The sequence below is a fragment of the Oncorhynchus tshawytscha genome, linkage group LG16, assembly GCF_018296145.1.
Source record: "Oncorhynchus tshawytscha isolate Ot180627B linkage group LG16, Otsh_v2.0, whole genome shotgun sequence".
NCBI lineage: Eukaryota > Metazoa > Chordata > Actinopteri > Salmoniformes > Salmonidae > Oncorhynchus > Oncorhynchus tshawytscha.
Genome location: NC_056444.1, coordinates 41252226 through 41279476, shown reverse-complemented (window position 1 = coordinate 41279476; position 27251 = coordinate 41252226). Strand labels below are relative to the sequence as shown.

General features: G+C 44.2%; 1 protein-coding gene across 1 annotated transcript; it reads right to left on the bottom strand.

Moving 5' to 3' along the window:
* Positions 1 to 13372: 13372 nt before the first annotated feature.
* Positions 13373 to 15701, bottom strand: LOC112215675 (transcription factor Sox-17-alpha-A). The gene is made up of 2 exons (XM_024374912.2): positions 15242 to 15701; positions 13373 to 14733 (listed from the first exon to the last, which is right to left on the bottom strand). The coding sequence occupies exons 1-2, from the start codon at positions 15537 to 15539 to the stop codon at positions 13859 to 13861; spliced, it is 1173 nt and encodes a 390-aa protein (XP_024230680.1). The 5' UTR covers positions 15540 to 15701; the 3' UTR covers positions 13373 to 13858.
* Between the last annotated feature and the right edge of the window lie 11550 nt (positions 15702 to 27251).

The window sequence follows — 27251 nt, the reverse complement described above, 5'->3', positions numbered from 1 at the left end:
ATTCCGATTCTTTTTATCATAAAACGTTTCCTAGTCCTTGCTGATGACAAACATTGTCAGGGTTTACCAGAATTGGACCCAGAAGCAGACCAGGACAAGGTGAGTAAGAAGATGGTGTGTATTTATTAATTAATGAGAACGTGGAGGTAGATAGTTCCGGGTGGAGGAGCGGGCAGCGGAGGTGTGTTGATGGGAGTGGGTAGGCAGATCCAATGGATAACACACTGGCGACGAGCAGACATGGATGGGGTATGGGTTCCGGGTGAATGGCTGTAGACAAAACAAACGGCGGTAAGTTAAAGGCAAGCAAGACGTACAAAACAATAAAACAAAACAAACTCTATAAACTGGAGGCTGGTTCGTGGGCACAACATACTGTTCATGGCTAACGATCCGGCAGGGAATGGATGTCAGGTCAGAGCTTTTGAATGGGAGAGGGGATGATCAGGACAGGTGTGCAGATTACTGATGGGATACAGGTGCGGGTGAACATGATCTCCCAACAAGCTAATTCGCCTGGCAACCAGACAGGGTGCGTTCCAGGACACCGGAAACACACTCCAGGACAGAAACACAGGCAAACACAGACTCAGGAAGCGGGATTCGTGACAGTACCCCACCTCCGACGAACGCCACAGGGCGGACTACCTGGAGCGCCAGGGTGGAGGTGGTAGAAGTCACGAAGCAGGTCGTCATCAAGGATCTGACGCCAAGGAATCCAACTCCTTTCCTCTGGACCATATCCTTCCCAATCCACGAGATATTGGAAACCTCGACACCGCCGTCTGGAATCCATTATGCGGCGCACCGTGTAGGCAGGACCACCTCCGATCATCCGAGGACGAGGAGGAGGGGGCAACAGAGGACTGAGGAGAACCGGCTTGAGGCAGGAGACATGAAAGGTGGGGTGTACTCGAAGCGTTGCCGGCAATTTGAGTCGGACCACAACAGGGTTAATGATTCTCTCCACCACAAACGGCCCAATGAACTTTGGTGACAGTTTCCTCGACTCAGTCCGTAGAGGAAGATCCCGTGTAGCCAACCAAACCTTATCTCCGATGGTATAAGCGGGAGCAGGAATACGGCGACGATTCGCCTGGATCTGATACCGGTCAGAAACTCTAAGGAGGAGTTCCTGGCCCGATGCCAGGTCCGGTGGCAACGACGAATGTGGGCCTGGACAGAAGGAACCGAAAGATCCCTCTCCTGAGAAGGAAACAAGGGAGGTTGGTATCCGTACAGGCATTGGAAGGGGGACATCCCAGTGGCAGATGAAGGAAGGGTATTATGGGCATACTCGACCCAGGGTAATTGAGATGACCAAGAGGTGGGATCAGAGGAGACAAGACAACGCAGCGTGGACTCCATCTTCTGGTTGGCTCTCTCTGCCTGACCATTAGATTGTGGGTGAAATCCAGAAGTGAGACTGACTGTAGCTCCAATGGCCAAACAGAAGGATCTCCAGACAGCAGAGGTAAACTGAGGACCACGGTCAGAAACAATGTCACTGGGCAATCCGTGGACCCTGAAAACCTCCCTAACCAGGATCTCGGACGTCTCCGTGGCAGATGGAAGCTTGGAGAGAGGAACAAAATGAGCAAACTTGCTGAATCTGTCCACAATGGTCAGAATGACCGTGTTCCCAACAGAAGGGGGCAATCCCGTGACAAAATCCAGGGCCAGATGCGACCAAGGTCGCCGAGGAATAGGTAGGGGGTGAAGAAGCCCAAAGCTGGGCCGATTGGTACTTTTGTTCTGAGCACAAACAGGACATGCGGCAACAAACCTCCGGGTATCTTCTCCCATGGCAGGCCACCAAAATCGTCTGCGCAGTAGCGCCATAGTCCGAGCAACGCCAGGGTGACAAGCTATCTTGCTGGCGTGGGACCACTGAAGAACAGCAGAACGGACCGACTCAGGCACGAACAACCGACCGGGTGGACCGTTACCGGGGCCGGGCTGCGTCCGAAGGGCCGCCATCACATCCTCCTCAATCCTCCATGTAACGGCTCCCACGACAAGGTTCTGGGGAAGAATCGTCTCAGTCTTGGCCTCACTCTCATCCGTCTTGGAGAACATCCGGGACAAGGCGTCCGCTTTGCCGTTCTTCGACCCAGGTCGGAACGTCAGGGAAAAATTGAAGCGTCCAAAAAACAAAGCCCACCTGGCCTGACGGGAGTTGAGACGTTTAGCCGATTGCACGTAAGCCAGATTCTTGTGGTCAGTCCAGACCACAAACGGTTGCTCCGCTCCCTCCAACCAGTGACGCCACTCCTCCAAGGCAAGCTTCACAGCGAGAAGCTCCCGGTTACCCACATCGTAGTTTCTCTCAGCTGGTGAAAGACGACAAGAGTAGAAGGCGCAGGGATGGAGTTTACCATCAGTGGAGCTACGCTGGGACAGGATGGCGCCCACCCCCACATCAGACGCGTCCACCTCAACAACAAACTGACCGGAATTGTCAGGTTGAGAGAGAATCGGCGCGTTGGTGAATCGGCTCTTCAAGTTCAGAAATGCTCGGTCTGCCTCAGGAGTCCAACAGAAAATTCTGGTGCACGACGTCAGAGCAGTTAAAGGGGCGGCCACCCGGCTGTAATCACGGATAAACCTCCGATAGAAGTTCGCAAATCCCAGGAATCTCTGGAGCTGCAATCTCGTACCGGGCTGGGCCCAATCCCGAACCGCCCGAACCTTCTCTTGGTCCATCTTGATCTCACCCCTGGAGATGATGTACCCGAGGAAGGATGTAGTGTGGGCGTGAAAATCACACTTCTCTGCCTTCACAAACAGACGGTTCTCCAATAACCGCTGCAGGACCTGCTTAACATGCTGGATGTGGATGGAAAGCTCCTTGGAGAAAATCAGGATGTCATCCAGGTAAACGAACACAAACAGACCGATCATATCCCTCAGCACGTCATTCACCAAACCTTGGAACACTGCTGGAGCGTTGGAAAGTCCAAACGGCATCACCTGGTACTCGAAATGTCCCATAGGTGTATTGAATCCAGTCAACCACTCGTCCCCCTCTTTGATCCGAACCAGATGATACGCATTGCGTAGATCAAGCTTCGTAAACACAGTAGCACCCTGTAAAGAATCGAAAGCGGAGCTCATCAAGGGCAAGGGGTACTTGTTCTTGACCGTAATATCATTCAACCCCCGATAATCAATACACGGTCGAAGAGAGCCATCCTTCTTACTTACAAAAAAAAATCCAGCTCCCAGGGGTGATGACGAGGGACGAATGAGACCTGCAGCTAGAGACTTCTTTATGTAGGTCTCCAGGGCTTCCCGCTCAGGTCGAGAAATACTGTATAACCGTCCCTTGGGAAAGGCAGTTCCAGGGAACAGCTTAATTGTACAATCATAAGGTCGGTGGGGAGGAAGTGACTGAGCTTTCTGCTTACTGAACACCTCACCCAACTCGTGATATGTTTCAGGAACCAGGGACAAATCAGGAGGAGCAGACACACTGACCCGACTGGGGACAGCATGAGAACAGGCAGTCCTGAGGCAGTTAGCATGGCACTCAATGCTCCAACTAGTTACCTTACCAGTCACCCAATCGAACGAAGGATTGTGTTCTCTTAGCCAGGGGTATCCAAGAACCAGAGGAACATGGGGGGAAGGCAAAATGAAAAAAGAAATTACCTCTGAATGATTCCCCGACAACAACATCTTAACCGGTTCAGTCCTCATAGTGATCCGTGCCAGACTACTGCCGTTCAGAGTGGTTGCTTCAATGGCTTCCGGTAATTGCTCCTTGGAAAGCCCCAGCTGTTCCACTAAGTCGGCATCAATGAAGCTGTCATCGGCACCTGAATCGATGAAAGCGTTAATCGCTAAACTCTGATTCTTATTGATGAGGGTAGCAGGAAAACAAGGTCTGACAGGGCTCTTGAGAGGTTGAAACTGGCTCGCTAACAAACCTCCCAAACTTAACGAGCCGAGCAGTTTAACGGACGCTGAGGACAAACGGAGATGTAATGTCCCGAGCTACCACAGTAGAGGCAGCTGTTGATCTCACGTCTACGTTGGCGCTCGTCCTTAGTTAACCCGTGCCGCCCCACTTGCATAGGTTCAGGATCTGGCGGCAGGACTCCTCCACTAATCCCGTGTGAGGGAAAATGATCAACCCGTTCTGGTCCACTTCCTGACCCGAATGGTAACCGAGTCTCAGATTGATTAGATGGACACCACTGCTTCTCCCTCCTCTCTCGGACTCTATTATCTACCCGAATAGCTAAGGTGACCAAACTATCTAGGTCACTAGGCTCTGGATAGGAGATCAGCTCGTCCTTGAGTTGCTCCGACAACCCCTGGTAAAAAACCGCTTGTAGTGATTCCTCATTCCAACCACTCTCCACAGCCAATGTCCTGAATTCTATCACAAAGTCTGCCACATTGCGAGCTCCTTGGCGAAGAGAGAACAAACGTTTAGCTGCGTCCTTACCACGGACTGGATGGTCAAAAAGCTTTCTCATCTCTGCCGTGAAACCCTGGTATGACGTCATGCATGTGTCCCGTCGTTCCCAAACAGCTGAAGCCCATTCCAGAGCTCTACCACGCAGCAGCTCAATAACAAAAGCTATCCTAGCCTTATCTGTGGCGTAAGAGTAGGGCTGCAGATCAAAAACTAACCCACACTGTAAAAGAAATGTACGGCATCCTCCCAGATCTCCCTCGTACTTCTCCGGTGTCGGAACCTTGGGCTCACGGAAGGAACCCGCTCCCGAATCGGCAGGTGATATGGGTGAAACAGGTGGTGGATGATCCGCCGGCAACCTGAGCTGATCCTGGATTCTCGTTAATCTATCCGATAACTTCCGGATTGAACCCGTTATCTCGTGTAGCGCCGTGTTGTGTTGTCCCAACATCTTCTCCTGCTGGGTAATTTTATGGCAAACGGAGTCCAGGTCCGCTGGGTTCATCACTGGCCGGATCGTTCTGTCAGGGTTTACCAGAATTGGACCCAGAAGCAGACCAGGACAAGGTGAGTAAGAAGATGGTGTGTATTTATTAATTAATGAGAACGTGGAGGTAGATAGTTCCGGGTGGAGGAGCGGGCAGCGGAGGTGGGTTGATGGAAGTGGGTAGGCAGATCCAATGGATAACAACACACTGGCGACGAGCAGACATGGATGGGGTATGGGTTCCGGGTGAATGGCTGTAGACAAAACAAACGGCGGTAAGTTAAAGGCAAGCAAGACGTACAAAACAATAAAACAAAACAAAACAAACTCTATAAACTGGAGGCTGGTTCGTGAGCACAACATACTGTTCATGGCTAACGATCCGGCAGGGAATGGATGTCAGGTCAGAGCTTTTGAAGGGGAGAGGTGATGATCAGGACAGGTGTGCAGATTACTGATGGGATACAGGTGCGGGTGAACATGATCTCCCAACAAGCTAATTCGCCCGGCAACCAGACAGGGTGCGTTCCAGGACACCGGAAACACACTCCAGGCAAACACAGACTCAGGAAGCGGGATTCGTGACAAGCATACACATAGCAGGATGCAGCCACCATCATGCTTGAAAATTTGAAGAGTGGTACTCAGTGATATGTTGTGTTGGATTTGCCCCAAACATAACGCTTTGTATTCAGGACATAAAGTTAATTTCTTTGCCACACTTTCGGCAGTTTTACTTTATTGCCTTATTGCGAACAGGATGCATGTTTTGGAATATTTTCATTCTTTACTTGCTTCCTTCATTTCACTCTCTCAATTAGGTTAGTTTTGTGGAGTAACTACCATGTTGTTGATCCATCCTCAGTTTTCTCTGATCACAGCCATTAAACGTTGTAACTGTTTTAAAGTCACCATTGGCCTCATGGTGAAATCCCTGAGCGGTTTCCTTCCTCTCCGGCAACTGAGTTAGGAAGGACACCTGTATCTTTGTAGTGACTGGGTGTATTGATACACCATTCAAAGTGTAATTAATAACTTCACCATGCTCAAAGGGATATTCAATGTCTACTACCAATAAGTGCCCTTCTTTGTGCAGCATTGGAAACCCTCCCTGGTCTTTCTGGTTGAATCTGTGTTTGAAATTCACTGTTCGACTGAGGGACCGTACAGATGTATGTGTGGGGTACAGAGATAAGGTAGTCATTGAAAAATCCATGCTTATTATGTGACTTGTTAAGCACATTTTTACTCCTGAACTTATTTAGGCTTGTCATAACAAAGGTGTTGAATACTTATTGACTTAAGACATTTCACATTTTTGTTTTTGATTCATTCGTTAAAAAAAATTCAAAATACAGAATTCCACTTTGACATAATGGGGTATTGTGTGTAGGCCAGTGACCCCCAAAAAAAAAAAAAAAAAATCTAAATTCAATCCATTTTAAATTCAGGCTGTACACAACTAAATGTGGATACTGTGAATGCTTTCTGAAGGCACTGTATGTGTGAGTTCTACCATGGCCTCGCTTCCCAATACCCCCACCTATCCGCCCTCCATAGGAAAACACAGCGGAGAGGAAACTGACTGCTGATGTAGTCATCTTCTAATCACTACCCGCCTGGACACAAGCTAAAAATGCCTGGAGATGCCATGAGGGACTTGGAACAAGAGTACAGAGAGCTGATCAGAACAGCCCTGGAGTTTATTTACCTCTGACTCAATCCCTTTTTCCGACGACCAAGGCTAGAGCTATGAACTTTTAATGTAAATACATTCGCAGTGTCTCTTCTGCTGTTAAGATTGTTTTTATTTGAGTACTAGTATTTATTAGTTTGTTCATGTTTACATTGCCCCTTTTCCTTCAGGTAGAAATTACACGGTGTACTAATTTAGCATACATCTATAAAAGCTGTGTAGTAATATTGCATAAGAGTCTTGTAAGGCTGATGTCTCAGGGAATGGTGTGTAGACCCACTTAGAGAATCACTGATATCGTCACTGAGGTTATGACAAAATGAATGAATCCAGATAATTTTTCTACACCACCCCACACCCACTCCTGCGATAGCTATTTATAATTGTATTAGACAAGACAAGGGCCTGAATCAGAGGAAAAATAAACTATTGTGTCACTGCATGGAGCAGATATTGACTTGATGTGGACTATATTTAGTGGCAACACAAATGGACACTGGTCGTTCTGACAGGCAGGGGCTATGAAACTGATCAGGCCCAGAGAAGGAGTGCATTTGCCTGGGATTATACAATAGAACAACCATCCACACCAAACCCTGTTTAGACAGGGAGCAGACACACCCTCCTCTGTTTCTGCAGCTGTCTCACATACTGTATGCAATCCGCTATCAATAACTTCATTGACAGCCAGCCCACTGGGCACACAATGTCCTTTCAATGTGGAAATGTGGGTAATGATTGGTTGAGACGTTGATCAATGAGATTTCATCCTTTATTCACCTACTCAAAAAGACAGCCAGATGTTTGTTGAATTCCCAACGTGTCATCACTATGCTTTCAACCATCTAAAAGCACAACAACATTCAAATGATAATACAATGTCAAATATGTTGTATTTGTACAATGAGTTAATGTGTTATCAACGTTTAATCTAATAGCACAACCAAATGACCTGGATTGCAGTTGAGATTACATGAAAAGTACATAGTGAAAGTGATCAACGCTGTTTGAAATTCTGTGCAGATTATTAGAGCATTTGTGAAGATCTCCACAGACCTGCGACCTTTGCATGCTATCTTGAACATGCACACGTTCTATGAATACATAAGAAGACATTTGTAGTTACAGTAACCTCAAAATGTGGCCATGTTTTACTCATTTTAAGGTTGAATAAATGCTGTTACATTAGTTTGTAAGATAGCCTTAATTTTAGGCTATTTACTATATTACAAAAGTCCTATTGAATTGTGTGTAGTTGACACAACCAAATATCAACATTTAAAGGAGATGTAACTAATGCTTAGTTAAATTTTAGCCACTTGCTCAATCCTTTTCTTCCACTTGTATTTTGGGTTTAGTTGGATATGTGAATTCAACATAATTTCTTAACTTGTCGACAAGTTAGTAGGCTTTAAACTGTATTGTAAAAGTTATAGTGAATTGTGTTAGGTTGTCAACTCAACCAAATATCAACATTTGAAGGAGATGTATTTTTTGTGCCACTGACAATGGCACAAAAGAACATTGATATGTTGGATTCACATGTCCGTCTCAACCAAACATTTAAGTTAAAGAATAGAACTACATCAAATCAAATCAAATCAAACGTTAAATGCACTTTACATTTTGAGTTGATTTAGTCCTATTTCCTTTCACTTAGATTTTTGGTTTGAGATGTGGATGTGAAACCGAATTTATAAATATTATGTGGACACCTATACATTCGGCAGCCAAGTACGAGTTTTCAGTCTCGTCTTTTATCATCTGTTGAAATATTTTAACGCCTAGAATAAAAGCCTCCAGGCTATGTCATAAGACTCAATTGAATAAAATAAACAAATAATTACAGGGGGCAGTTTGGAAAAACTAATGCTGTGCGAAAAGTCCTCTGGAATAAAGCACATGCTGGGGTAATAATTACATAACCAACGTTCTAAGGTGATACTAGTCACGTCTGAATATGGCTAGTAACCCTTGACAAATACTCTGCTGGAGGCTCGGGGGCAAAGCCAGATTTTTCAAGACAAATACTATTCATAAGACATAGAATGGGTCTTCTCTTTCTATTACAACACAGAGACTGTGTCATTCATAAGGGACATATCATGTTCAATAGTGTTCATTTGTGACATTTATTGAGGTGTATCTATTTTCTTTGTGTTCAGTACTGGCTAAAGCTGTTTGTGACTATACGGTAGTGAATGACACTTTTTTTACCATGACTGCCCAAATTTACCCCAAAGCTGTATTTGTCACTGTATTTGTGTTTGAATAAAGCTGTATTTGTGAAAGGCAGCTACCTGAGGTGAGATTAGTGCAATGCTGTGATTAAGTGCTTGTGTGTTAATGTAGCGAGCCGCCCAGGCAAGCCTAGCGGTAATCTCCTTGTCTGTTCCCCTCCCACCCCGTCCCGGTCTGGCTGGCCACTCGCTGTCAGACAGACAGGCCTCAGGACTCTCATCACTTCGCACAGTACGCAGGAACACACATTAAGGACCTGTTTCCTGGGCTGTAGACTGTCTATCAGAGTGTTCTCTCTCTCTCTCTCTCTCTGTCTTGTTCTTTCTTTCTTTCTTTCTCTCTCTCTCTCTCGCTCTCTCGCTCGCTCTCTCGCTCTCACGCTCTCGCTCTCGCGCTCTCTCTCTCTCTCTCTCTCTCTCTCTCGCTCTCTCTCTCTCTAATCTTTTGTTATCCATCTTATTGCCCTGTATTTTATCATGTATTTTAAAAATGACAATTTGCCACACCAAAACAATGCCTGTCATCTCCTATACATTTGTCTGTGATAATATCAGCTGTAGATCAGTCTCTGAGCTTTGAGTCGGCTCAACATATTTCTATTCACTGTGGAGATTACAACAGTTCTTGAGCACACATATTTCGAGTCACCTGCCCCCCTCTCTCTCTCTCTGGCCTGAATATTAAAAACAGCAAATTTACTCAGTGGTTTGCGCCCATCATTTGTATCAAATTAGTGGGGGGAGATAACATTAGCTCTCACAGGGGGTAACTGCCTCCCCACCCACCCACCCCCCCCCCCACCCCAGTCTGTACAGGTGACCCCCACCCACCAATTCCGCTGATCCTGAGTGCTGCTGTGGTGATAGTGGTCTGAGCCTGTCATTATGCCAGCCATTAGCTATCACAACTGAGAGGCTAAAGTTAAACCCAGCTGCAGACTGAATTTGCACAGATTCACACCAATTAGATGGGATTCCCCCGCCTAGCCCTAGGGAAAGTGTGTCACCTGTTATAGAGGGCGTCAGCCTGGTCTCATAGACTAGACGTAACATAGAAAATGTAAATACGGGACACTCAAATTAGAATGAAAAATGCAATTTTGTAACAAAATCCAAAATGTGATTGTTACACAGCAGGACAGTTAACTCGCGCTGCCCTCAAACCAAGGCACGCTGCCTGCTAATTATCTATAGGCTATGTTTCAACTTGTCAATTTCAATTTCTAACAACATTTTGAATTGAGCTGTTTTCCACCTTCTCATTAATTCACATAAGAAGTAGCCCATTTCACTGTTGCAGACTATTTATGTTTGAGACTTTACTGAGTCGGACAAACTTCTCTCTTCAACGAGAGCCCAAGCACTTCCCCAGTGCTTCCCCAGATCAAGTATGGAGACATTGCGCATCTCTAGACAGAACAGGCCTTGCACAAACGTATTCCCCCTGGCACATTTTCTGGCTGATGATGCGAATTGCCTTCATTGTTGTTTTCCTTACAAATAATAACTTTGGTCATGTGTGCGTTCCTATCAAAGTAAGTGCATTATTTTCTGTAAATATCGTGTTGTCGTTTCTACTGTATCATACCATATGTATGTATGAAGCATAATGTATTTACTGTTTAATTCACATGTTTTCAAGTACTTGTGACAAATCATTCAAACAGATTCTTGCAAAGATTGTAATGGACACATATGATGTTTAAAATACTTTTTTGAAGGTTGTACTGATTATGATCAGCTAATGCTAAGCTATTTTCCAGCTCTGTGTGGTGCCATGTTTGTCGTCTTTATACAACGCAGTCTGGTTGTCACGTAAGCGTCTGTCAGACCAAAGATGTTATGACACGGGATAGTTCACTCGACTGACTTATGGTGCTTTCAAGACGACTATGGGTTGCCAGCTTAGACCCAGGGTTTTATTTTTGTTTTGCATATAAACTTCTCCTGTGTTTGCCCCCCATTTAATATTTCTGTCACACCCTGATCTGTTTCAGCTGTCTTGTGCTCATCTCCACCCCCCACCAGGTGTCTCCCATCTCCCCTCATTATCCCCTGTGTATTTATACCTGTGTTCTCTGTTTATCTGTTGTCAGTTCATTTTGTTTGTCAAGCCCCCCCAGCATTTTTCCCCTTGCTCCTGTCTTTTCTATAGTTCCCGTTTTCTAGTTTTCCCAGTTTTGACCATTTTGCCTGCCCTGACCCTGAGCCTGCCTGCCATCCTGCACCTTGCCCCACCACGCTGGATTATTGACCTCTGCCTGCCCTGACCCTGAGACTGCCTGCCGTACTGTACCTTTTGGACTCTGATCTGGATTACTGACCTCTGCCTGCCCTTGACCTGTAATTTTTCCTGCCCCCCCGTTCTAGTAATGCACTTTTGTTACTTCAACACTGTCTGCATCTGGGTATTCCCTGTAACGTGATAATGATACCTTCCCCGATTTCTACCCCCTATACGTTCTGTTGCTACTCTTCCAGTCACATATTTGTGATGGTTTGCTGCAGGGACCAGTCAACAATGATGAGACATACAGTATGTGTTCGTACTCATCAAATGGTTAAGGCAAAAACAAAAGTAGGGTGATTGGTCAGGGTGGAAGGGTGGGCATATAACGTGAACGTCTAGCAACTCAAAAGGTATTTTGTACGAATCATCAGAGACAACTTCAGCATTTTAGCTAATTAGCAACTTTGCAACTACTTACTACTTTTTAGCTACTTTGCAACTTTTAACCTAACTCCTAATCCCAACCTTAACCCTAACCTTAACCTTTACCCCTAACCCCTAGCCTAGCTAACATTAGCTACCTAGCTATAGTTAGCCAGCGTTAGCAACAACAAATTGGAATTTGTAACATATCATACATTTTGCGAATTTGTTACATTTTGTCCAAATTGCAATTTGTAACATTTCATACAAATTTTAATTCGTAACATATACGAAATGGATGATGGACAAATTAATACATACCATATGAAACAACATATTACACTAATTGGGGTGTCCCGGATTTGTACTAAGTCACGTCTACCCCGGAGCCCGGGTTGGGGGTGGGGTTGCAAATGTTTCATCTGTAGGGCATGTTTCTTTTGGGGTGGAAGTGGGAAGCCTATCTGCGTTTTTTGTGTGTTTGGGGTGGTTATGTTACAATAGTACAATAAACAGAAAATAATCCCAGTCATATGCAATGCTTGATTAATGACCATCTTGCATGTTTTATGTGAGAGAAAAAACACAATACGTTGAGATTAATTCAATTGGACTGGACAGAGCAATTTACCCAAACTAGGATATGATTCATCTGTAGAATTATAATGCACCTTTTATTTTTCTTGAATATTTCCAAACTCTAAAGTGACATCATCATTATGTCTGTGGGAAGGACAGAGAATATTTACCTTGAGATCCAACCTCTGCTTGTGTGACATAAGGAGAAATGTCAAAACACTGGACATGAACAAAGTGGAGGAATATACGCCTTTGGAACATGCTTCCTCTGAAGTACTAAAAATGGATTCTGGGGTCAGGGTGCTTGACACCTCGAAGAAGAACCTCTTCCTTTCAAAAGGAACATCTTTATTTATAAAATGGTACACACAACTATAAATATACAGGAATTGTTGTCTTGATGTGCTCAACACCTTCCTCATCCATTCCACATCAAATATCCATATACTTTATCTGTTTTCTGAATTAATCCATGCTATGAAAAACATACAGTATACCTCTTATTTGGCTATAAGAAAATATATAACATATAAATATGTTTAGTCCTATGTACAATAGGCTCTCCATTATTTAGCATAGGTGTAGTAAATACACAAATATTGAATTGTCTCTGCCATTAGACAGGGGAGACTAAATCATTTAGAGACAGGATATCCGGGACATAAACTGTTCTTCCATGCTGCGAAAACAAGGCGTCATTTGTAAGTCAAACCCTGAGATCACCGCTATTTTAACCGGGGCAGGAAGCCGGACCAGAGCCTTCCACTGTGGACTAACTCTGTAGCCCTGTGAGCCATTCCACAATGTTCCACAACGCTACCATCAGCTTATTCACCATGTATGTGTTTTCTTGAGAATATACAAAGCATTCAAATATAATATGTATTATCTATCAAAGGTGAGCAGATGGCTGTGAACTGTAGGCCTGTGGAGGATTTGTTAAATGTAAAAATGATCAGATACATGTTTCTAATATTGTTGTGAAATTAATCTAGGCTACCACTAATGTCTATACAGTACAGGAATAAGTGATCTATCTTATGGATAAAAAACGGTTTCAACAAATTTGATTATTAATAACACAAAACAGAAGTATAGGCTAAATGGTCTGTAACCTCTTCAACTGATGTTAACATTGATTCAAATAAACAATGAAAACATTGTATTAATAACTATATGGTTACTTATTACCAAGGTGCATTGATATAATAATTGGTGTGATGCTGTAGTTCATCAATGAAAAGGTAGGGTAAAGTAATTCAAAAACATAAAACGGTAAAGGAACATATATTTTGGTTCAAAACTTTATTTTTCAAAAGTGCAAAAGTATAAAACAGCTATACATAAAATACATACGTTCAAATAGTAACTGTACATGATTTATTATCAGAAAATGTATTTATATTCCTCTTCAGAACAAAGAGAAAATCCAAACCAATGTGTGAACAATCATCATTACAATTCAGATGTCATACTATGGCTTCTTAGCTCATACAGTGATACACATTGAACGCCCTTCACACAAAAAGAAAATAACATACTGAATTTGAACCCTCAAATTAAAGAGATCCCACTGTTCCCACTGGCCTTCAATTGTAACAGAATGAAAGAGAAAGACATAAAGAGAAAGGGAGACAGGGAGGGAGAGAGAGAGAGAAAGAGAGAGAGAAAGAGAGAAGACAGAAATAGTGACAGGAGACAGAAAGAGACATTTGAGGTCAAGTTATGTGCTGTATAGCTTCAGTAGTAGATAGAGACAGGGAGGACCAGGAGGTTAGGAGGTGTAGTTACAGTAGAACACTGTGCTGGCATCAGAGAGCACAGAGGATATCAGGCTCTCAGGTCCCTGCATGTTGGCCTCATGTGCCCCATAAGACAGGCCTGTCATGTCCCCAGGTCTGGAGGAGTTCAGGTACTGTTCAAACTCACTCCGGTCCACCTCACCTATCAGCTCTGATGGATGCATCTGCTCCACCGGGTCCGCTGGGTGGGAGTCTGGGGGAGGGGAGCGCTGTCCTGTCCCATGTCCTGGGTGTCGCTTGGGGTGACTGGGGCTACAATGCTGGCTGTAGTACATAGCCAATTGGTTGAAGGAGGGGGGCATGGGGCCAGCCTGGTGGCCTTGCTGCTGCTCAGTGGGGGAGGAGAGGTGTCTGTGGAGCATGTGGTTGGCGTGCTGGTTGGAGTGAGGGTCCTGAGGCGTGTACTCTGCCCCCTGGGAGTGGTAGGCGTACGCAGGCATCATGTGGCACTCCTCCTGAGAGTGGCCGGGGAAGAACATGGAGTCTGATTCCACGGCATCCAGTGGGGAGGTGTCGGGGGTGGGCAGGCTGTAGGGTTCGTAGGAAGCCCCCCCGAGGGCCTGGGCGTCGCGGTAGTGGCCGAGGGACTGAGTCGACACCTGGTAGCCATGCTCGTGGTGGTAACCCAGCCCCAGGCCCTCCATACACACTCGGGAGGTGCTCTGGTGGTCGGACACACTATGAACCAGGAACCCTGAGTCCAGACGCTTAATCCTCTTCACCTGCTTCCTCCTCCGGGGTCGGTATTTGTAGTTAGGGTGGTCCTGCATGTGCTGGACCCGGAGCCTTTCAGCCTCCTCTACAAAGGGGCGCTTTTCGGACACAGGAAGGGCTTTCCACGACTTCCCTACAGATCAAGAACAGAGCTCATATGAGTTATATGGCGGCATCAGGCATGCAGACTGGTGGTGCTCCAAAATAGCTAATTGCCAATTTAGCAACAACAGGAGAACACTGATTTCATAACATGATAACATCACTATTATTATTGATCAAAAGCAGTAATTAGTTGTAATTAGTTGTTGTAATTAGTTCATTTGGAAATTATATTAGTTACTTACGCTATATTTGAATGGCCAAAGTAAGGGCAGATAGCTTTTTCATGAAAATGTGTCACTACACAAATGCTACAAACCAAAATCATTGAAGTAGGCTACAATAATATTTATCATATTTATTGTAAAATACATTCACTATGCTTTCACGTGAAAACAACACACTGTTTAAAATAACAATTCACTAAGGATTTCGTCATGTATATATTTAAAAAAATAAATATGAAAGAAATACACATTGGTCTTTATAAATATCATGGAAGTAACAGGCTCACATACTTTATAATTGTATTGTCTTACCCAACATTTTGCTCAACTCCGCATTGTGCAGGTCCGGATTTTGTTGTGCCAGGCGCTTGCGCTCATCCTTTGCCCACACCATGAACGCATTCATGGGTCGCCGGATCCGCGGCTCAGTCTTTCCACGGTTCTGGTTCCCGGAGCTGGTAGCGCACGACTCGCTCTTCACTTTGGTGTCCCCGAGAGGGCTCAGGGGGTCTGCCCACTGACAGTGTCCCATTCCAGGCATCATGACTGACATCGCGCACCTAGTCTGGGTCTGATCGTCACTGGCGTAACCCGCATCCGGACTACTCATCTCTGTTCTATCGACACCAACCGCAGCAACTCGAGCAAAAAAAAACAGAAGTGCCCCTAGCTGTACAGATATAACAATGAACGTTAACGCAAGAGTAACGATTCCAAACTGAATGGGAAATATCCGTCACTGTTAGATAATAGCCAGGAGCTGACTATTTTACCCTGAGGTGGGGATGCTATAAGAGCACAAGCAACCAATCAACATAAGGTGGGAGTGCCCACCCCCGAGGCGCAAAAAGTTTGAAGTAACCGCCTTCCAGCCTTATTTGGAGCGCAATGCCACCCATGGAGACAAGCGCTGTCATCTATGCATAATACAAACAACACATTAGGTGCCCAAACACAGTTCAAGACTAAACAGACGGAATATTGCTATTGTGCATTTTGGAGTTATGATTAAATTAGAACATCTTGCGTTTCTGAAATAAACACCACAAAATAATTTGGGATACATCATTCTAAAAGGATATGGGAAAATAATTTGGCCTACAGCCTATCAAATTTAGCAATTATCAAATAATTAATATCCGAAAAAGTCAACATTAATGCACACAAACGTTTGAATTCAACTAAAATGCTGCTTTGGTGAGAGACACTTTCTCCATTGCTCATGCACCATCACTTTCAAATCTTATTTTCCAGTTTTATATTTTATTCTCACTGTCATTCAGATGTAAGCCTAATACACATGGACTATCTCATGTGTGTAGGCCTATTGGGATGATGGATTAGGTAACTGGAAGTTCTAAAGCGCAGATTTATGCATAATTTTGATGGGCTGCCAGCATTCACAGAAATTGACTGAGGCTGGATGTAAATGATGTTAATAACAAAAAGCATTCATAAAAATTCTTAGATGGGGTGCTGGTGAATACACATTTGCAAACAGTCTAGATTAAATAAACACCCATCTATTGGCCTTTGTTGTCTGAAGAGAAGGGCCGGACCCGGGCCACAGCTAGGGGACACAAGGGCCGTCTATAGTGGTGAAAATTGGTTCTCACTCTTCAAGACCAAGCAAATGAAATAAAATCAAATGTTATTTGTCACATGCGCTGCATACAACAATTATTCACCTTACAGTGAAATGCTTACATCCAAGCCCTAAACAAACACTGCAGTTTCAAGAAAATACCTTAAAAAAAAGTATGAGATAAGAATAACAAATAATTAATGCAAATAGTCTGGGTAGCCATTTGATTAGCTGTTCAGGAGTCTGATGGCTTGGGGGTAGAAGCTTCTCCGGTACCTTTTGCCGTGAGGTAGCAAAGAGACGAGCCTATGACTAGGATGGCTGGAGTCTTTGACAATTTTTATGGCCTTCCTCTGACACTGTCTGGTAATAGAGGTCCTGGATGGCAGGAAGCTTGACCCCGGTGATCAAATCAAATCAAATGTTATTTGTTACATACAAATGGTTAGCAGATGTTAATGCTGGTGTAACGAAATGCTTGTGCTTCTAGTTCCGACAATGCAGTAATAACCAACGAGTAATCTAACCTAACAATTTCACAACAACTACCTTATACACACAAGTGTAAAGGGATGAAGAATATGTACATACAAATATATGAATGAGTGATGGTACAGAATGGCATAGGCAAGATGCATTAGATGTATCGAGTACAGTATATACATATGAGATGAGTAATGTAGGGTATGTAAATATTATATTTAGTGGCATTGTTTAAAGTGGCTAGTGATACATTTTTTACATATATCTTTCCATTATTAAAGTGGCTGGAGTTGAGTCAGTATGTTGGCAGCAGCCACTCACTGTTAGTGGTGGCTGTTTAACAGTCTGATGGCCTTGTGATAGAAGCTGTTTTTCAGTGTCTCGGTCCCTGCTTTGACCTCATCTTCTGGATGATAGCGGGGTGAACAGGCAATGGCTCGGGTGGTTGTTGTCCTTGATGATCTTTATGGCCTTCCTGTGACATCGGGTGGTGTAGGTGTCCTGGAGGGCAGGTAGTTTGCTGAGGTTGATGAGGTTGAAGAGGGGCTGCTGCGCCTTCGCCTTCGGTCCACCCACACCACGCTGTCTGTGTGGGTGGAACAATACAGTTTGTCTGTGATGTGTACACCGAGGAACTTAAAACTTACTACCCTCTCCACTACTGTCCGGTTGATGTGGATAGGGTGGTGCTCCCTCCGCTGTTTCCTGAAGTCCACAATCATCTCTTTTGTTTTGTTGACGTTGAGTGTGAGGTTATTTTCCTGACACCACACTCCGAGGGCCCTCACCTCCTCCCTGTAGGCCGTCTCGTCGTTGCTGGTAATCAAGCCTACCACTGTAGTGTCGTCTGCAAACTTGATGATTGAGTTGGAGGCGTGCATGGCCACGCAGTCGTGGGTGAACAGGGAGTACAGGATAGGGCTCAGAACGCACCCTTGTGGGGCCCCAGTGTTGAGGATCAGCGGGGTGGAGATGTTGTTACCTACCCTCACCACCTGGGGGCGGCCCGTCAGGAAGTCCAGTATCCAGTTGCACAGGGCGGGGTCGAGACCCAAGGTCTCGAGCTTGATGATGAGTTTGGAGGGTACTATGGTGTTAAAGGCTGAGCTGTAGTCGATGAACAGCATTCTCACATAGGTATTCCTCTTGTCCCGATAGGTTAGGGCAGTGTGCAGTGTGGTTGCGATTGCTCTCAAAGCACTTCATGATGACAGAAGTGAGTGCTACGGTGCGGTAGTCGTTTAGCTCAGTTACCTTAGCTTTCTTGGGAACAGGAACAATGGTGGCCCTCTTGAAGCATGTGGGAACAGCAGACTGGGATAATGATTGATTTAATATGTCCATAAACACACCAGCCAGCTGATCTGCGCATACTCTGAGGATGCGGCTGGGGATGCCTTCTGGGCCTGCAGCCTTGCAAGGGTTAACACGTTAAATATTTTACTCATGTCGGCTGCAGTGAAGGAGAGTCCGCAGGTTTTGGTAGCGGGCCGTGTCAGTGGCACTGTATTGTCCTCAAAGCAAGCAAAGAAGTTGTTTAGTCTAACTGGGAACAAGACATCGTCGTCCGTGACGGGGCTGGTTTTCCTTTTGTAGTCTGTGATTGAATGTAGACCCTGCCACATACCTCTTGTGTCTGAGCCGTTGAAATGCGACTCTACTTTGTCTCTATACTGATGTTTAGCTTGTTTGATTGCCTTGCGGAGGGAATAGCTACACTGTTTGTATTCGGTTATGTTTCCGGTCACCTTGCCCTGGTTAAAAGCAGTGGTTCGCGCTTTCAGTTTCACGCGAATGCTGGCATCAATCCATGGTTTCTGGTTTGGGAAAGTTTTAATAGTTGCTGTGGGTACGACATCGCCGATGCACTTGCTAAAAAACTTGCTCACCGAATCAGCGCATTCGTCAATGTTGTTGTTTGACACAATGCGGAACATATCCCAATCCACGTGATCGAAGCAATCTTGAAGCGTGGAATCAGATTGGTCGGACCAGCGTTGAACAGACCTGAGCGCGGGGCGCGGGAGCTTCCTGTTTTAGTTTCTGTCTATAGGCTGGGAGCATCAAAATGGAGTCGTGGTCAACTTTTCCGAAAGGAGGGCGGGGGAGGGCCTTATATGCGTCACGGAAGTTAGAATAACAATGATCCAGGGTTTTACCAGCCCTGGTTGCACAATTGATATGCTGATAGAATTTAGGGAGTCTTGTTTTCAGGTTAGCCTTGTTAAAATCCCCAGCTACAATGAATGCAGCCTCAGGATATGTGGTTTCCAGTTTACATAGAGTCAAATAAAGTTAGTTCAGGGCCATCGATGTGTCTGCTTGGGGGGGAATATATGCGGCTGTGATTATAATCAAAGAGAATTCTCTTGGTAGATAATGCGGTCGACATTTGATTGTGAGGAATTCTAAGTCAGGTGAACAGAAAGACTTGAGTTCCTGTATGTTGTTATGATCACACCACGTCTCGTTAATCATAAGGCATACCCCCCCTCCCCTCTTCTTACCAGAAAGATGCTTGTTTCTGTCGGCGCGATGCGTGAAGAAACCAGCTGGCTGTACCGACTCCGATAGCGTGTCTCGAGTGAGCCATGTTTCCGTGAAGCAAAGAACGTTAGTCTCGTATGTCTCTCTGGAATGCTACCCTTGCTTGGATTTCATCAGACTTGTTGTCAAGAGACTGGTCATTGGCGATTAGTCTGCTTGGGAGCGGAAAAATCACCTATTTTTAGTTAACCCAGATATGACCATCTTTCGACTGCTCACAATATGTTTGTGTTAGAACACTCTACCACTTGTAGTGTCTACAAGCCTGTACTGAGTCATCGGCCTAGATAAGACAGGAGAACAAGGAGAGGTGAGAGACCTACTGTTGATTGAATCAGCTGCAGCCAAATAGCCATGCAGTGTATCAGTGCACCCACACACCTAACACTATTTGAATGTTTTAATAAGCAGTCGAGATTCAAGCCGTGTCCATAGTGGTCAGGAATACAAACACCAGCCAGAGACTGCAGGGGTCCTTATCAGTGTCGGCAGGGCTTAACCTGTCAGCTCTGTCTTTTCTTCGTCTGTCCGCAGGCCATTCCCATCACGCTGTGTATATACAGTCAGATACAACATGTCAGGCTTTAGCTTTTCCTCTCGTAGGTCAAAGAGGGCTGACAGAAATATGAGAGATGCTTATACAACCCCATCGTGTCCCTTCCCGATGCTAGCTGAGGCTCCAGAGCGCACTGGGAGGGGGTTAGAGGGGTCTTGCTCTGTCCCAGCCCAGCGCTGGGCAGGATCTGGTGCTATAATACTGTCATCATCTATTTTACCACTGATGACCTGATACGGTTTTCTGCCTCTTGTCCCATGAGACTGGACTGAAACCGCACGAGTTTGAGTGTGTGCGTGTGTGTCTGTATCCCTTATGTAAAAAACACTTTCATTTCACATGTGATCCTATGTGAAACTAATGTGATAATATGTGACCATGCGAAAGCATCATATGAAACTACACGTGAAAACATTTGAGCACGTGAAAACATGACCTCGTGAAATAAATGTGATGACATGGGGATGCAACATTTCAACATGTGATGCCATGAAACTACACCTGACAACATTTGAGTTCCACATGTGAGATTTACATTTTTACTTGTGAAAGTTTTTCACGTGTGAAAGTGCAATTCCACATGTGAGAGTGTAAAAATTAAAATTCAACATGTGAGTTGAAAACATGTTATTCTCCTCACGTGAAAAGCTGGTGTTGAAATCTATTTCACATGTAAAAATAGGATTTCACATGTGGAAATGCGATTTTCACATGTGAAACTACACATTTAACATGATTTTTTGTATGGGAAGTAATGAAATGGTACAGGGGTTAAGTGGTATGCTGTTCAGCTAAAAGGGTGTAAACATCTTTAATCAACATGATTACATTTGACATGATCACTTAGTGCTGACCTTTCAATATGACCCCCCTGGGATTTGAACTCACAACCTATGGATTTGGGGTACAGCTGAGCTTTCTGCTGTGCCACAAAGTCTTCGGCTTACTTAGAAGTCTCCTACAGATTTTCATTTTTGTTCACAGGGCATCACCTGCAAAATCTCATGTGAAAAATATTCACGTGAATTTTCATGGGAAATATCATCACATATGATTTCATGTGTGAAATTTCACATGTGAAATGAAAATGTATGTGAGAAAAACGTGGCAATTTCACGTGAAATCATGTGTTTTTTCCATAAGGGATGTGTGTGCGAGTGTGTATTTGCTCTCAGTGTGTGTGCATGTGTGTGCGCGAGTGTGTGTGCATGCATATGTGAGTGCATGCGGCCAAAGCGTGCGTGTGTGAGAGTTTGTGCATGCACCCTCGTGTGTGTATGCCTTGGCTCTCTCCTGGTGTGTGGGAAAGAAAAATACACTCTTTTGATGGAAGAAGTCATAAAGTCTGGAGTTGCGGCCACATTTCCTCTACAAGGTGAGGTTCAGATTCCATCCAGAGGAGGGGAGGGGGCAATAAGGGGAGACGACACTCCCCGTGCCCATCCCCCCCTCATCCCGTGTCCCACACCCCGTGCCTGGGGAGTCTGGAGCTGGGTGGGGGCCAGGGCTCTCGACGCCAGCCTCTGGGCTCCGCGCTCAGGGAGAGGTCACTTGGCTTGCTTACACAATGGCATTATCTCAGTTCCAGCCTCGGCTACTGCAGCGGTGAGCACTTCCTGTCCCTCTGCGAGCACTTCCTGTCCTTGGCATAGTAGCACAAACTGTCCGCCTTCCAAGCAAGTTCTGACACACTGTAGAGCTGCTGGTCGCCAGACTTGCTGTATAAATGTCTGTGGGCGGCTTTCTTGGGAATTGCACAATGAGACTGCAGAGTCCTTTGTGTTGAGTTGTGAGGCAGTGGTGTTAGTTTAAATCACTGGTACGGAAGGCGTATATATGTTAGCACTCAGATCCCCAGACACACACACAGGCTATTAGAGCCTGAACTTGGTCAAAGCCATAGATTTCACATGCAAAGGGTTACCAATGAACTTACTACTCAAGTTTAAACTTTATGGTTAATTCATTGGAAAAAATATTATTGTGGATATTCCATCATACTATTTTTTTATAAATATCTTCAATACTCTTACATGAACTTGTATATTTAAAAAAAAAGAAGAACAAATCTGACATGAAACCTATACAAATTAATGAATGAATATACAAACGAACAACCGAATGAATTCTAAAACACACATAGTGCATTCACTGACCTATAGGACCTACAGGAAGTGAATACAATACATGTGTGTGATAATCTGTGTGATTTTATGAATGTTTAGTCTAGGTCTGATTATGACTAGCACCTGTTTGAGGGGGAAATGGAGGGGAGGGAGAGGTGTTTGAAGGGGGAGGGGGAGGAGTGAAGAGGAGGTTAAGGAGGGTAGCATGGCCTGTAACAGGTGTTCTCAGACATACACCTTCCACCTCTCTCCATCTTCCATCACCGCAATTAGAAATTACACATTTCTTAAGATGATTAATGTCACTTTCTAATTGATATGATATGAGATACCATCCGACCCTCAACCTCCATTTAAGCAAGCTGAGCTGTGAAGCAACAGCTTGTTAAGATCACATGCACCATTCATTTTTTGAAGCCCCGTAGAATATAGAAACATAGCTAGCTCTCTAAAACTGTAATAATCCGGCTATTCAGTATCATTCCTTTTAATTGCATAATCAAAGCGATGAATGTATGTTTGACAATAATATTTATAACTTTAAAAATATATATATATTATTTTTTCTTATTATCTCATGACTAATGTGCTTCATGAGACCGATAGCAGATATGAAATATTGTGCTCAGGTTGAATGGTCAGGTGACGTTCAGATGGCTGATGTGAAAGGTTGTGTGGTGGTTGAGTGTGATCGTGTTAATTTTCTACTTCCCTGTGTGAGAGTCTGTGACCTGTGCCGTTTGGAGTCCACAATCCCACAATCCCTCGTGTGAAGCAGATCAGAGAATGAACCAGGGCAATATCTCACTTTCTTTTCTGTCCTCAACTGACATACCTGCCAGTCAATGTTGATACAGCATAAGAGAATGTGTTGTCATGGTTAAATGAAGGCAAATCATAATGTCACTGAATACACCGGCCTCTCTTGGCAAAATGGCTGTGTGTGTGTGTGTGTGATAGTGAGTGTATGTGTTTGGGGGGTTAGTAGATTCCCTTCCTCAGGGGAATGCTGGGAACATTCCCTGGGCAAGGGGAAACGGGTGCATGAGGAAGTGTGTGCCTCAGACCAGCAGAACAGAGGAAAACCTCTTCTCATTGTTCTGGAGGCTTTAATCTGTCAGGGATCTGCAGAGAATCAGGTGGGAATCTCCTTGGGCATAACTTGTCATTGTTGCTGCCTGTCCCACAGGGACCAGAGGACTCATTCTGATACCCCCCACACACACACAGAGACACAGAGACACAGAGACACACAGACACAACACCCCATCACTATTGCCTGCATGTAGTAATGATAAAAACAACGTCTTGTTTATCTCCACAGGTTAGTTTAGAGATGTGTGTATCCGCCTCATCTCCCCGCCTCGCCTTCACTTTCTGTCTGTTTGATTAAACCTAGTCCTGGGTCCCGCCTCGCCTTCATTTTCGGTCTGTTTGATTAAACCCAGTCCTGGGTCCAAGACAAATGTTCAATATTCCTTTAGTCATGCTAACAGGAGGATGTTTGGAAACCTTTCGCCCAAAGTTGTGGTAACCTCTGGATTTGTGGACTGCGAGGGGTCGAGCAACAATAAGACGGAAACGCAAAGTAAAATAATCAAAGTCCCTTTCCTGAATACAGGACGTCTATGGTAGGTTTCTTCACTCCTGTAGTGTATGGCTTCATAGGATTTTATAGCCATTTCTCTTCATCACTGGAATAGAGAAAGGATGTACTGACTGATACAATGAAACTAATGTCAAAACAAACACTCAACATGTTGAAATGGCAAATCACCAGGGATATGATTAGAAGGACTACAAGTAAGATAAGACTTACAGTAAGATTAGAAGATGAGTCACTTTAGGTTACTACTGCAGTCTGTGATGTGATGGGGGAAGTGTGTGTCTGAAACTAAATGAATCCAGACTTCAATTAAGTACAGTCTGATTACAGTGACCCCCACCTATCTGTCACAGTGACATTACCTGTGATTGATAGGTCATTGTGTCATCCTCACCATTCTGTGATCAAAGGGATAAAAGTCTCAGTCACTCATAAATCACAATATAAAAATAGAAGCACTAGAATGGATAGTGGAATTGCAGGGGTGACCGTTAGTTAACCAGGGAAAGGGAAAACCTTTGTTTCCTTACTCAAATGAACAGAGGTCAGTCCCTAAAGGGAGACAATGATTTCATCCCAAATGGCACCCTATTCCATATATAGCGCACTACTTTTGACCAGGGCCCTGTGAAAAGCAGTGCACTATACAACCATTTCGGTTGTAACCAATCTCTTTCATCTTGACCACTTTTACTGCCCTCACCTGACTACATTCCCACCAGTGACCACTGCATTGTCTTGGCCCCGGGCTAATTGTGACTTAAGTTTATCATATTGATGACTTTATCAGCAAAGACAGAGGTATGGCCGACTTCCTGACACTTCAGGCTCCTTTTTTAGATCAATCACATGATTAGGGTCAACATTGGACGCCCCTTCTTCAAACTGTATTTTTTTTGGTAGTGTAATAATGTTCACAAACTGGTAAGACCCTATCGATTTTGGGTTTTGCGCAGAGAGTGATTTGTAAATCACACATGATTGGTGTGATTCATCAAAGAAAGTCTTAATGTGCAGACACCTATAGAGGCACTTTGGGACAGCCTAAACAGTAGCTAAAAACCTCTATGATTTGTGTTGCGAGATGATACGGATAACTGCTGGTGAGAGGGTGATAGATTGTATTTAAACGGTGGCATTGTTCCCCTGACAACTAGCTGCCACATAAGTAGTACTCTCCACAACTTCATCTGCATTTGACCATTCCGCCCTGAGAAGTCCCTCAACTCATCTCATCTGACACACATACAGATGACGCATAATAACACCTTCCTATTTCCATTCGTATATTGCAACACATTTAGATGCCTATGCATCTAAGTTTGTGTACCTTTTAACAAACTGGTGAGTGCTGAATATGAGTCCATTCCTAATCTGGGCCCATATCTGTGAATGGGAGGAGAAAGACAGTGGGGCCTTTGTATGTGACAATCAGGGTGTGAATCGATTCATCAGGCGTTCAAATACTCCTCACTCTTTGATGTGTGGCCTTTGCCTGGTCGAGGTGCTAAAGCGTCACCGCAGAACAAAACGCTGATAACCCTCGAAGGTAACTGAACACCATGTTGGCGACTGGAGCGACCAATGCCGATCAATAGCTTGTGATCAGTGGTCTACTGCCTCTCTCTCTCTCTCCCTTTCTCTCTCTCTCTCTCTCTCTCTCTCTCTCTCTCTCTCTCTCTCTCTAGGCACAGACAGCAAATCTGTGGATCAATATGGTGAAGCACGCGAGCTGGAGAAGAAGAGTTAACTCTCAGACTGAAGATAAGAGAGACACCATTGCATCCAGCTATAAACAGCTGTATCACTGATCTGGTTTCATTGGACTTTTAGATTGATTCAATACAGTGCCTTATGAAAAACTGTATGCTATTGCAATCATGCCAGTACTGTATATTATGGTCATGTGTGTTTTGTTGATTGTTGTGGATCATTGTGTATGTTGCAGATATTTCATGTCATACATTCGTTATTAAGTTATTGCAATTGGGATTTTTTTTTACATCAAAGGTCGTTTCCAGAACTTCCTCACATACGTAGTGACTTCTCCTTTGATGGTTTGTGGTGACATGCTCCTCACAACTCTCATATCCCCTTCATGTACAATTATCACTGCACCGTCACAATGATACTGACATAATAAATATGCAGTGCCTTCAGAAAGTATTCACACCTGAATTGGATTAAGTAGAGATTTTTTGGTCACTGACCCATAATGTCAAAGTGGAATTTTCACTTTCTTAAACAAATTAATTCAAAATGAAAAGCTGAAATGTCTTCAGTCAATAAATATTCAACCCCTTTGTAATGGCAAGTCTAAATAAGTTCAGGAATAAAAATGTGCTCTTAACAAGTCACATAATAAATTGCATGGATTCACTCTGTGTGCAATAATAGTGTTTAACTACCTCATCTCTCTACCCAAAACACACATTTTGTTAGGGGGTGGATCAGCTTTAAAATTGAGGATAGATTTTTGCTTTCATCAATGTAATTGTCTGCATCATGTCCACTCCCCCGTCTACTTCCAGCCTATACAGTTGAAGTCGGAAGTTCATATACACTTAGGTTGGAGTCATTAAAACTTGTTTTTCAACCACTCCACAAATTTCTTGTTAACAAACTATAGTTTTGGCAAGTCGGTTAGGACATCTACTTTGTGCATGACACAAGTCATTTTTACAACAATTGTTTATAGACAGATTATTTCACTTATCATTCACTGTATCACAATTCCAGTGGGTCAGAGTTTACATATACTAAGTTGACTTTGACTTTAAACAGCTTGGAAAATTCCAGAAAATTATGACATAGCTTTAGAAGCTTCTGATAGGCTAATTGACATAATTTGAGTCAATTGGAGGTGTACTGTGGATGTATTTCAAGGACTACCTTCAAACTCAGTGCCTCCACAAGTCTGGTTCATCCTAGGGAGCAATTTCCAAACCCCTGAAGGTACCACGTTCATTTGTACAAACAATAGTACGCAAGTATTAACAGCATGAGACCACGCAGCCGCCATACCGCTCAAGAAGGAGACGCGTTCTGTCTCCTAAAGATGAACGTACTTTGGTGCAAAAAGTGCAAATCCCAGTACAACAGCAAAGGACCTTGTGAAGATGCTGGAGGAAATAGGTACAGATAGGTACTACTGTATATCCACAGTAAAACGAGTCCTATATCGACATAAGCTGAAAGGCCGCACAGCAAGGAAAAAGCCACTTCTCCAAAACCACCATAAAAAAGCCAGACTACGGTTTGCAACTGCACATGGGGACAAAGATTGTACTTGTTGGAGAAATGTCCTCTGATCTGATAAAACAAAAATAAAACTGTTTGGCCATAATGACCATCATAATGTTTGGAGGAAAAAGGGGGAGCTTTCAAGCCGAAGAACACCATCCCAACCGTGAAACACG

What these genes read in the sequence shown, in the direction of transcription:
- LOC112215675 (XM_024374912.2), bottom strand. Translation starts at nt 15,539, where the DNA reads ATGAGTAGTCCGGATGCGGGTTACGCCAGTGACGATCAGACCCAGACT. An exon ending in GGAGTTGAGCAAAATGTTGG is followed by an intron (nt 14,734 to 15,241) that starts GTAAGACAATAC and finishes CTTGATCTGTAG; the next exon opens with GGAAGTCGTGGAAAGCCCTT.